This window comes from Platichthys flesus, chromosome 19, assembly GCF_949316205.1.
Source record: "Platichthys flesus chromosome 19, fPlaFle2.1, whole genome shotgun sequence".
In the NCBI taxonomy this organism is placed as follows: domain Eukaryota; kingdom Metazoa; phylum Chordata; class Actinopteri; order Pleuronectiformes; family Pleuronectidae; genus Platichthys; species Platichthys flesus.
In genome coordinates, this window is record NC_084963.1 from 2,470,372 (window position 1) to 2,482,832 (window position 12,461).

General features: G+C 45.9%; 1 protein-coding gene across 1 annotated transcript in view; it reads left to right on the forward strand.

Annotated features, from left to right (window-relative positions):
- Positions 1 to 12,461, forward strand: part of LOC133975317 (voltage-dependent N-type calcium channel subunit alpha-1B-like) — an 83,516-nt gene that overhangs the window by 64,037 nt on the left and 7,018 nt on the right. The window contains exons 26-42 of the mRNA XM_062413244.1: positions 64 to 201; positions 555 to 756; positions 1,079 to 1,243; positions 1,960 to 2,070; positions 3,281 to 3,364; positions 4,807 to 4,923; positions 5,470 to 5,535; positions 5,614 to 5,705; positions 5,810 to 5,960; positions 6,052 to 6,179; positions 6,580 to 6,676; positions 9,903 to 10,008; positions 10,148 to 10,255; positions 10,545 to 10,657; positions 10,748 to 10,932; positions 11,048 to 11,177; positions 11,281 to 11,449. Coding sequence (XP_062269228.1) covers positions 64 to 201; positions 555 to 756; positions 1,079 to 1,243; positions 1,960 to 2,070; positions 3,281 to 3,364; positions 4,807 to 4,923; positions 5,470 to 5,535; positions 5,614 to 5,705; positions 5,810 to 5,960; positions 6,052 to 6,179; positions 6,580 to 6,676; positions 9,903 to 10,008; positions 10,148 to 10,255; positions 10,545 to 10,657; positions 10,748 to 10,932; positions 11,048 to 11,177; positions 11,281 to 11,449 — 2,162 coding nt within the window. The remainder of the gene's footprint in view (positions 1 to 63; positions 202 to 554; positions 757 to 1,078; positions 1,244 to 1,959; positions 2,071 to 3,280; positions 3,365 to 4,806; positions 4,924 to 5,469; positions 5,536 to 5,613; positions 5,706 to 5,809; positions 5,961 to 6,051; positions 6,180 to 6,579; positions 6,677 to 9,902; positions 10,009 to 10,147; positions 10,256 to 10,544; positions 10,658 to 10,747; positions 10,933 to 11,047; positions 11,178 to 11,280; positions 11,450 to 12,461) is intronic.

Below are 12,461 nucleotides of genomic sequence, written 5' to 3' on the forward strand. Positions count from 1 at the left end.
ACCTGGATTAGTCTATTTCCAGTTTGTGTCATGTCCCCCTCACACTGTCCCTCTCTCCCTCAGGGGTCAGTTTCTGGACTATGGCCGGGACGACGTGGCAGCTCAGCCCCGAGAGTGGAAGAAGTACGAGTTCCACTACGATAACGTTCTCTGGGCCTTTCTGACGCTCTTCACCGTCTCCACTGGAGAAGGCTGGCCCATGTGAGTGTGGCCATGATGTGCACAGCTCTCAGTCAGCTGTGCACTAACCAAACAGATTCATAGTCTAAGTATATGAATTTATTTTTGCGCCAAATCACAACGTAAGTTATCTTAAGGTATTTTACTTTGAAAAGTCAAAAACCGGGAACAGTTGTGATTCTCTTTGGATGAAAACATGGAAACTAACTAACCTGACATCTGGAATAACTATAAAAAAACTTTGCAAATGTTTGACAAACTAAAGGTCGAGTGACTTTAAACCTGGAGTCGTTGACTCTACAGATATTTAAAGGATCATTCAGTATATTCTATCATGTCTGGATGTGTTTGAATCCCTTTCTCCTTCCTGTCAGGGTCCTGAAACACTCCGTGGACGCCACCTACGAGGACCAGGGCCCCAGCCCGGGCTTCCGCATGGAGACCTCCATCTTCTACGTGGTCTACTTCGTGGTCTTCCCCTTCTTCTTCGTCAACATCTTCGTGGCTCTGATCATCATCACGTTCCAGGAGCAGGGAGACAAGGCCATGTCGGAGTGCAGCCTGGAGAAGAACGAGGTGGGGAGTCTGATCCAAGCTACGTCTAACATGACCGACTATTCCCTCAAACAGAAAAAAGTCTGAAGCAGAAGCTGTGGGGGGGAATCTGCTCCTCTTCATCCTCACTTCACAGGGACTTTGGTTTGAATCCGGCTGTTTTCTCTCTGATTACAGAGCATCTCTTCTTTAGATTTTTACCAAAATGTTGGGTCAATCCTCTCGTGACTCACCAGCTGCTGTTTCCTGTTGTGGAATTTCACTCGTGTGATAAAAGGTGTGAAGCTCCTTCATCACAGAGGATTCACACACAATCTTCTTTTTGTTTTTCTCCATCGAACAGCGAGCGTGTATCGACTTCGCCATCAACGCCAAACCGCTGACGAGGTACATGCCAGCGAACAAGCTGTCCTTCCAGTACAAGATGTGGAAGTTTGTGGTGTCGCCGCCGTTCGAGTACGCCATCATGACTCTGATCGCCCTCAACACGGTGGTGCTGATGATGAAGGTCAGTGACTCCTCCTCCCAAGGAACCAGATCCTCTCAGAGGCTGATTTCAGACGGGAGCTCTGGAGAACGTCTTTGTCTTGAGTTTGTTTTTCACATATGAGGAACGCAGCACGTCAGGGAAATCGTCTCCCAGTAGGTTTGTACTGGGAAACCAGCTGGAGATGGACCGGAGCCTCTGACTCAGACCTCTGTGTTCTCAGCCCCTCCAGAGAACATCAGTGCAGAAGAAGCTTTGTTCATCTCAGCCTGAATTAAAATGTGTTGGCTCGGTGATATAATATTTATTTCCCGTCGTGACACAACTCACAGCAGAAACTGTTTCCGTGAACCGGAGCCACTTAATGATGTGAAGCTGTGGTCTGGCCTTGAGACGCTGTCAACAATTAAAAACCAAACAGCACCGACACCCGGCTCAGCATCACAGGGAAGCGCTCGTGTGTTGGCAGCTTCATTTTCTCAGGAACCCTCCGAGGAAATGAAACCATGGAGCAGCTCTGTACATGAAAACAACTTCATTATATCGCAGTATATTGAGTCAAGTTCACATCATGTCCATAAACTCTGGATGAATTGTTTTAAATCAGGCAGAGTGGAGCAGTGAAGAGGAAGGTCCCAGAACCAGAAGGTCTTCTGTTCGATCCCCAGCTCAGCTCAGTGTTCTCCATATCTCTGAACCTCATGTTTCTAATCTGTGTTTCCTCCCGTTGTCCTCAGTTCTACGGAGCTCCGGACCTGTACGAGTCGATGCTGAAGTACTTAAACATCCTCTTCACGGCGCTCTTCACCCTGGAGTGCATCCTCAAGATCATTGCCTTCGGGCCTCTGGTGAGCTGTGAGCACCGGGTGCTGTTAATGAATCCCCTTTGTGTTTACGTTTTGCATACACGAAGGAAATTCCCTTTTTAGAAGCAGCCGGAGAAATCAGAACTGTGTTAAAGTTAGAACAACAAATCTTCTTTAAAACGTCTAAAAACCCCAAAAGTAGTTTCTATTTTGACTTGTGTACTTGTTTCCAGAAATGATCAAACTCAGAGAAATGGACGTTTCATTCTGTTGCCCTTTAATGGCGACACGTTTTTGATCGTCTCTCCTATAACTTCAAAATAAAATAACAAAAAAACACCTTCCTCTGTTCGTATCAGTCACACAACACAGCTGTGTAACGCTAACACAACCTTTAATATGTGACCTCATCCGTGAATTTCACCCTCGCTGCTTCACAACAACCAGATGGAGAGACCCCTGGTGGCCAGAGTTTTATAATGGACGTTTAAAATGATATAATATTTATTATTTTTATATGTCACACACAGTTAATCTTTAAGTTCTCGAAGGATTTAGCTTTTTATTTCCTAATACGTTACATCAATATCAGAGGGGGTAGAATGTTAACAAAATGTTAATTAAATGTGAAGCTTATTCAGGAAAGAGGAGGATGAAGTGGCAAATAAAAGCAGGGGATGAGCGGAGGAGTGCAAAGAGAGAATCAATCTCCCGACTCGGGCCATCTGGCCTCCGGCGAGGCATTTCATCACTGGCTCCGTTCCATTCGCGAGGCCCATTTGTTAAATAGCTTTTCTCACACACCACTTACCTCCACCTGTTTGGCTGCTGAGCCCGGGCGGGGGGGCTCTCATGTGCTGCTGCTGCTTCTGCTGCAGGGGCCTGGCACCAGCCCCGGCCCCGGCCCCCCCCAGGACCTGGATGACCGACCAGTCCCAGACCAGCCAGGCTGCAGGCGGCTCCACTGTGTGTTGAATATATGCACATATAGATATCGTGTCCTAGAGGTCGTAGTGTTTCCACTTTCATCCTGGGAGGGTTCCATTCCTCTCCGTCTGTTCGTCAGCAGGATTATGCAATAAGCGTTTAACGAAGACCATGGATCCAGGATTTATCTTTTCCATTTTCATCTTTGACATTTTCACAGATGTTTTCTTTGGAATCATTCAAGGATATAAATGAAACACACACAGATTCTGGATGATCTCTCTCTGTCCAGTCTAATCTCCCTGTCTGGTCTTTGTTTTTGCAGAATTACCTGAAGGCAGCGTGGAACGTGTTCGACTTCGTGACCGTGATCGGGAGCATCACAGACATCGTGGTCACGGAGGTGAAGGTACGTGAGGTTTAAAGAGTCAGGACTTCTACATGAACGTGAGGAGGTTGTGTTTTCATTTTCGTTTGTTTGATAAATCGCAGAGCTACCAAACCAATTTCAATTAAATCTTTAAAGGGCTGGGACGTGACCCGAGGAAGAACCCATTACATTATGCTTTTCTTTCTTTAAAATGGCAAGAAATGACATTAAGCTCTTGTAATATAATAATTTTGAGCAGATTTAAATAAAAATCTGGATTCAGGGAATTTAAATGTGGATTAATGAGGAGGCGGCTGGGCCTCGGTGGAGATATGAGCTCTACTTCTATTCTAGTTGTCATTAGTTTGTCAAGTAATATTTATTTTCAATGCTCTGTTTCAGAAGAAGGTTCCTTGTGTTCAACCAACTGTTTGAAAGAACTAGGCCGTTAAATTGATTGAATTGTTTGCAAGTTATTTGACTAATTCCTCAGTTATTATTATTATTTACATCTATTTGTTCTTAAAGCTGTTTCCTTTTATTCGTAAATATATATCTGAATAAAACCTGGATGTTTAATGTGCTGCTTTGCCGTGCTCTCACACTCTCAGTCCTCGAATCCGAAGCTCAGCCCCGAAAACTAAGAGCAGAAATATGAAAGTCATTAAAAATCTGTCTCTTGAATCTGCACTGGGACATGAGGATGAAAAGCAGACGCAGGAGAACAGGAGGAACACTTCAGCCGTTACAGTTTCTCCTGTTGGAATCTGAGCTGGAGGAAACACGAGGACTGAGAGCTGCAGCTTTCTGTGTCCTTCTCGCTCTCTTCATGTGATCACTCGTCTTCTTCTTCTGTCTCTTCTCTCGCTCTCTTCCTCTTTCTCTTGATTTCTCTGTGGCTCTGCTGTATGTCTCCTGGTGCCCCCCCCCCTCGCTCTCTGTCACATGACCCCTGCAGACGGTAAGTGGCTTTTTTTTGACGGCCGCTGATATTTGTCACTTTCTTGTGTCAGTGTGTGTGTCAGTGTGTGTGTCAGTGTGTGTGTCATTCCACTGAAACCTCAACGTGACATGAAGCTAACAGGAGACAGTTTGAAATGTGGTTCTTTCAGTTGAATAGGAGTTGATATTAAAACTGGTTATTTAAAAATAACTTTAACAACTTTCACGCACTTGTTTTACAGTTTTATTTCATTCGTCAATGCACAGGAATAGATTTAACCATTTATATTTATTAATGAAAACACAGAAATTAACCTTTTATGATAACTTCCTGTGGGGCAAAGTCAAATCCATCGGCAAACACATTTCTTCAACGGACATGGAGGCAAATTCTGTACCTGAAATATCCTGGTTGTTCAAAGACTTTTATCTCAGAGCCTTTTCCTGAGTTTTCCTGAGTTGTAACTGAAGCAGGTGAAACATGTTTTCATCCTCCCGACTCTACAACCCCTCACGCTGTCCTGGGTCTCCTCTCACAGGACAAGATGATCAACCTGAGCTTTCTGCGACTGTTCCGAGCCGCTCGTCTCATCAAGCTGCTGCGACAGGGCTACACCATCCGCATCCTGCTGTGGACCTTCGTGCAGTCCTTCAAGGTGAACACACACAAACAGACACACACAGGTGTATACAACAATGACGTGTGTGTTGCACAGAAAGAGATGTTCAGAGTTGTTCAGGTTGATTTAAAGCTGCACACACGTGGATGTGGCTCAGAATCCAAACAGAGGAGCTGAAGCAGGGACACAATCCCTGTTCATCACACCCTGCGCCGCCTCGCTCTCTAAATCCCCCGAGACGAGCCGAGCTAAACGCACAGCCCCCCCCCCCGACCACGGCCCAGGGAATTTACCACGGCTTTAATGTCAGTGGTTGAGAGCTTTTAAACCCAATGAAAGTGGACTGTAGCTGCAGAGTGTTTAAAAGGTGGCTATTTAATTACAACAAACGTTCAGCTCCTCCTCGCTCAGATATAAATAGCTGGTTAAAAGAATCGACCCTGCAGCTTCAATCATGTGTGTGTGTGTGTGTGTGTGTGTGTGTGTGTGTGTGTGTGTGGAGATCAAACGTTAGACAAAGTGCTCATAGGGTTTTGTGTGTGTGTTTGTGCTCTGAACGCTTGTTGTGGTGTTTGTTTCCAGGCTCTGCCGTACGTCTGCCTCCTCATCGCCATGCTCTTCTTCATCTACGCCATCATCGGAATGCAGGTGAGTCGGGACCCGAGCAGCTGTTCCTCAGATCACAGGAACCTCGATGTGATCGTCTTCTTTCTCGTGTCGTCGCAGGTGTTTGGAAACATCGAGCTGAATGAAGACACGGCCATCGATCACCACAACAACTTCCAGACCTTCTTCCAGGCGCTGACGCTTCTCTTCAGGTGAACCTGCTTCCATCTTCCTGATACTCTCTGCCTCAGACGAGTACTCTGCGTCAACTTGTGCGTTTGCTGTGTGTGTGTGTGTGTGTGTGTGTGTCCTCCAGGAGTGCGACGGGCGAGGCCTGGCATGAGATCATGTTGTCGTGTCTCAGTAACCGGCCGTGTGATAGGCTCTCAGGGACGGTGGGGAAGGAGTGTGGCAGCGACTTCGCCTACTTCTACTTCGTCTCCTTCATCTTCCTCTGCTCCTTCCTGGTCAGTGTGGAATCAGAGGCTCAAACTCAGATTTGTTATGTAGAATTATATATTGTTTATTTCTCCAACGTGTGTGTTTTTCATTGTCCAGATGTTGAACCTCTTTGTCGCCGTCATCATGGACAACTTCGAGTACCTGACCAGGGACGCCTCCATCCTGGGGCCGCATCACCTGGACGAGTTCATCCGCGTGTGGGCGGAGTACGACCCGGCGGCGTGGTACGTGATCGCATTATTATATACATCATGTATATTAAGTCACTTTCACTTGTACACGCACACAGTACAGTTGTTTAGGTGCTGGGGATCAAACCACCGACCTCCTGGTGTGTGGACGACCTGCTCTTGTTCCTGAGCCAGAGCCGCCAATATAGACATCACCACTAGATGTCACTAAATCCTACACATTGAACCTTTAAGTACATAACAGGGTAAATGTAGAGCTGGTGGTTTTATACAGAGAGTGATCGGGAAATGAAATATTTCAATATTTCGAAACAAATTCCAAAAAGTGAAATTCCAGAGATGTTTGTTTTTGTTTGTGCAGCAACGTGTTGACGTGTCCCCGTCTGTCCATGTCCTCTGAACTAACCTGTGTCCCGTGTCCCGTCTCTTTCAGCGGGAGGATTGTCTATCAGGATATGTACAAATTGTTGCGTTTAATCTCTCCTCCTCTGGGTCTGGGGAGGAAGTGCCCGAACAGGGTGGCCTATAAGGTTTGCACCCCCACACAGTTCCCTTTGTTTTCAAAGGGGCTGTGAATGTCTGACTCCCTCCCCCCCCCCCCTCTCCCCTGGTGGTTCCGGAGATCGACCCGGCCACACATGCAAACAAACCAAACCTGCATCGATCCTCCACTAACCAGCCGGCAGCTAACCGCGGCGAGCGCAGGAAACAAGGCCGCAAGTCAGACTCCGACCAACGTCTGCTTAACTTTAACCTGCCCTCAAACACAGGGGGGGGGGGCGAGCATTGTGAGCTTTGTTTCCACGTCGGTTACTGCCGATGTCTCTCTGAGCATGAAACTGAGGGAAACTCCACCGGAAGCTCTCGCCTCCTGTGGAAGGTGCGTCTGGAAAGTTGCTGTCCGAGGATTTAGAGAAACTTCTTAAAAACCTCCTGCAGAATAATCGACTTTATTGATCGAGCTGTGGATATTTATGACAATCTCCCGGTTTCTTTGGGGCAACGGATAAACTGGACTTAGACTCCGCCTCGGTTCACCGTACACTGTTTCTAGTCGGACTAGTCGAACGTTTCTCTCCACGAAACACAAACAACTTTCTCAAAGGTGATTCACGACATCTTGGCTCATCTCTACTAACTAATACAAAGTCTATTGAGAAAGTTTTTGGCAAGGATGCCATAAAAAGTCCTAACAATGGTTTGTTCTCCATAGTTTTACATGAATAACCACAGGACAAAATTAATGAATTCATAAAAGAAGATCGATATGTTTGAATTATGCAACAAACACTGATATGAAACGTTTGAGTGTTTTTTTAATGGACGTTTGGATCCGTTGCACTCACTTCAATTAAAGCTGAATTCAAGCGACTAACTTGTTCAAGCAACTTTCCGAGCTCACAGGTGAGGAGTGCTACTCTTCAGTTAGACTTTCGGTGGAGTTTTCCTTCAACACAAAAACACACTCTTCATTCCCATGTGACATCTCTGTACAGGGAATCCTCCGGGGCATCCTCCTCCTCCTCCTCCTCCTCTTCCTCAGATCCTGAATCTGTAAATCCAGCCCGGATGGCATTTCAGATCCTCATTTCCCGGAAATCTTATTAACAAGGATTTCTGTGTCTCCCTCTTTTTTTCCCCCCACTTCCTGTCATGCTTCAACTCTTCCCTCCATTCTCCTCCTTTTTAATCTCCATCCCTCCATCCGTGGACTCACACTCATCCTCTCCCCCCGGGAAGCGGCCGCATGACTTTCTGCGATATGTACAAGATGCTCCGCGACATGTCGCCTCCACTAGGTTTGGGAAAGAAATGTCCGTCCCGAGTCGCCTATAAGGTAGAATCACTCCTTCCTCCTCCTCCTCCTCCTCCTCCTCCTTCTGTCAGTGTGTCACAGTCGGTGTTCTCTCCCCTGCTGTCGTGTCGTCTTTCATTTCGTGTGTGACGCTCTGTGGCCTTTTCGTGGTGCATTCAGCTGATCTGCTTCAGGGACACGAGACACTAATAATACATCCAAAAAGAAGCCGGCACAGGTTTATAATTTGACCGAGTGGCAGAGCAGTGGGAGTGAAGTGAACAGTTGGATCCTCCTCCTCCTCCTCCGGTGGCTCCCGGTGCCGGCTGCTCACCTCTTAGCAGGCCCACTCCAGTGCACAGCTGTCGGGATGAATCACGGTGAAAAGCCGCCCTGCCCTCGCCCCGGTTAGACATGTCTGGCCCTGACGAGGCGGCGTCTCCGGTTATAGCTCCTCTTTTTTTATTGTGAATCGACAGAGACAGACATGAGCAAACACACACAGAGAGAGAGCTGCAGTGCACCTGAGGGCAAGACTGGCATTTACCCCCGCCCCCCCTCCCCCCCCTCGTTAACCTGCTTCCCTAACGAGCACATCACAATTATCCCCGTTAGCCCCTCGTTGTCTCTTCTTTCCTCGGAGCGTCTGAATCCTCTTTCTTTCACCTCGTCTGGGGATTCTCCATCTTCCCTCCTCCTTCCTGTGACTTCACCGTGTGTCTGCGTGTTCTGTGTTTTATCTGTGAACATGTGTCCTGTGTTTCCCAGATGTTTCCCAGTGAAGACACAAACTCCTCCTCTTCCTCTCACCTCTCCATCCGAGTGAAAGCCACTCTTCTTTCTCGTCTCTGTTTTCTTTGAGCTCTGTATCGAGCACATATCTTTCCTCCAGCCTCACTGTGAATGTGTTGCTCTAACTCAGTCGTGCATGTGTGACTCACTGCTTCGCTGCATTGATCCGGTCATCCTGCATGGCATGGGTTCATTCTTTCTGCTTTTCACAAATACTGTAAAATGAGCTGATTGGTTCGTTATAACTGAGCCTCACTGGTTTGTGTTTCTGCAGCTTTGTCGAGGCAATTAACTCTATTCAAAAACAAACATTCTATCGGTTGAATGTCAGATTATAGTGAAATTCAGCACATAGATATTTTTAAATGAGTTGTTTTAGCCGTACAAATAAAACATGTTGAATTTAAAATGATGCAAAACAGAGAAAATCCACAGATGCTCAAATCGGAGAAACTAAAACCTGCAGAGGTTCATTATTTTGTGTGATAAATGACTTAAAACATTAATCCTTCAACTAAATTGTTGTCAAATTAAACAGTTAACTGATTAACTGTATATTTCTGCAATATATAAATATATATATATATATATATGTAGGGATGTGTTGCAGCAGCGACAAGAGCTTAACATGTTCGCAGAGCAAAGCACACACTGCTGCTGCATGCTTCACAAGTTAATCGGATTTGCAACAGCACACACACACACACACACACACACACACACACACACACACACACACACACACACACACACATCTTAGCTTTAAACAGAGACTATAAAGAAACACTAATGGTCACAGAAGCTGCAAGAAAATAACTGAAGTCGTAAATGAAAGATTTGATGCTTTTCTTCATTTATCTGCTGTGATGAGAATCTTTCACCATTTTCTCATATTTATAGATGAAACAATGAATGAGCCAATTAGAAAAATAAGCAACAGATGAATTGATGATGATAATAATCATTATTTAAAGCTGTAGTGTGTTTATTTCACTTGAGTCACATTACCACTGACATAAATAAGATAATCGTGTTTCATGTTATTCTTTAGATTCATCCACTTGTTTGTGAAGCAGAATTGTTTGATTTCATCACATTTCCATCTTGAACCCAGCGAGTTTCACTGAACTGGATCTAACGTGTTCCCGCTCCGCTCCTCTTCCTCTCAGCGACTGGTGAAGATGAACATGCCCATCGCGGATGACAACACGGTTCACTTCACCTCCACGCTCATGGCCCTGATCCGCACGGCCCTGGAGATCAAGCTGGCATCTGGTGAGACACTAAAACTACAGAAATCACCCAGCGTCCCTCTGGGCCGCGCCGACGGCTCTGATGTTAATGTGAACACCAGTGGGGGGGTCGTTGTGGTGCATATATTTGAACTGACAGTGATGTGTGGGTGTCTCCTCAGGGGTCCTGGCGCAGCGTTTGTGCGACGCTGACCTGAAGCGGGAGCTGAGCCGGGTTTGGCCCAACCTGTCGCAGAAGACCGTGGACGTGCTGGTGACGCCGCACAAGTGTGAGTCTCAGTTTCCTGTTTGCTTTCCTCACCTGTCAGAGTCCTAAATATTGTGTTTCTTTTTTTAACAAATTCAAAATTCTGCAGCCGGATACCAGTGCAATGTTTTTTTTATTGTATATCCATTATCCTTAAAACTGGTTTAAATAACGATACCAAAGATAACACTGGCAGTCGTGGAAGGAGATGATCCTTCACGTTCATCTTCTTCTGTGCTGTTGTCCTCTGCTGCTCATCTGCTGCCCTCTGCTGCCCTGGTGAGGGAACTGTCCTCTGTCTCTCCCCTCAGACAACGAGCTGACGGTGGGGAAAGTCTACGCCGCCTTCATGATCTTCGACTACTACAAGCAGAACCGAGCCAAGCGGCTCCAGCAGCAGCAGCATCCTGCAGGAGGAGCTCAGGTACAGCAGCTCCACAGCAGACCCGTACACACTCCAAAGCGTGGGTCTGATTCTGACGAGATGGTTCCTGTCTCTCTCTTTGTCCTGCAGAGTAAAATGGGGACGCTGTTCCGTCCTGTGCTGCCGCTCACTCACATACAGGAAGTAGAACCTCGGATCTGCAGCCCCAAGCAGCCCCTCCCTCCCCTGCCTGAGCCGGAACGTACACCAGAGGCCCCGCCCATTACCGCCATCACCACCACCACGTCCTCCACGTCGATAAACAGGGACGCAATGTGAGGGGACACACACTCAAACATGATGAGGACAAACCGTCTAGGACCTCTTTAGTGAAACTGATTCAACAGCGAACACACAACCGAGTCTGAGAGTCTGAATGTTTGATTCCAGGTTGAACCAGAGGAGCGGCATCAGACACTCGCAGTCCGGGGACGTGTCCCAGGGGGCGCCGAGGCCCCGGGGTCTGAGGAAGCTGCAGAGGGGTCAGTCGGAGGACGTTCCCTATTACACCAGACCTCAGGTACAAAAACACCCGGAGACTAAATCCTGTGATCCTGATTTCTGTGGAGACGGTTCATGATTCCTCCTCCTCTCCTCCTCCTCTCCTCCTCCTCCTCCTGCAGGAGCTGGTGGAGCTGAAGCAGGTGGAGGACCTCTCAGACTCGGAGGGATATCCCAGCCTGGAGGGCCACTACCGAGCGGCGTCTCTCCCCCGGCTCAACGCCGAGTACTACGTAAGGTCTTCAGGGCTCGAATCTGATCTCTTTGAGTTGATAGTGTCCAGTTTGGAAAGCAAGGATTCATCTCTTTATTCAGAGACTATATTATTATTATTATTATTATTATTAAGCGTGGATTTAGTGTTTTCACGCTCAAGATGCTTTTTCATGTAGTTTTTAACTTTTAACACCTGTTTCCTTTCTCCTCCAGACTTAATATTCCAGATATTAAAATATTCAAAAAGACTTGAGCCCTGTTGGAAACACACACATGCTTTACTTTGTACAAATTCTACAGAGCTGACAAACAAACCAAGTAAAGAAAGTTATGAATAAAATCTTGTTAAATCCACAGTAATGTCCACAATCACAATTCCTGATATTCAATTGCTCTTAATTTACGAACCAGATCTTGTTAATACGACATAAAGCACATGATTGCAAGTAGAAGTTAAATTTCTTCTTCTTTATATTTTTTTATTTATAGTAATAATCACATTTGGATCTCACTAAGTTTTGTTTGACGATTTTAATCCTTTTAACTTTTCAAATGTCTTTTTTTTTGCTGTGATTTCGTGACAGAAGCTGAAATTCATTTTCTCTGAGTTTCCCTGGATTGTGTCACCTTCACTTTGTGTTGTTGTTGTCTGTCTCACAAACATGTAACATGTGCTTTCCTTATGTTCATGTATGTTGCATTTTGATCTCTCCTCTCTCTCTCTCTCTCTCTCTCTCTCTCTCTCTTTTTCTCTCTCTCTCTCTCTCTCTCTCTTTCTCCATCTCTCTCAAGGATAAACCTGGAATTATTCTATATCTTTATCTTTAAAACCAAACAATATTACTTTTTTTTAACTTTATATATATTATAACATATTAGAGTCGGATATAAATATAAATATAGTAGTATTTCTAAAAACAGCTGGACACTGTTGATAACTTAACTCAATCAGAAGTAAATGGTAAATAAACAACATTAATATTCTCCTCCTCATCTCCTCTACATCTCCTCTCCTCCTTCTGTTCTCCTCCTATTCTCCTCCTTATCTCCTCTTCTTCTCCTCTCCTCCTCCTGTTCTCCTCTTCTT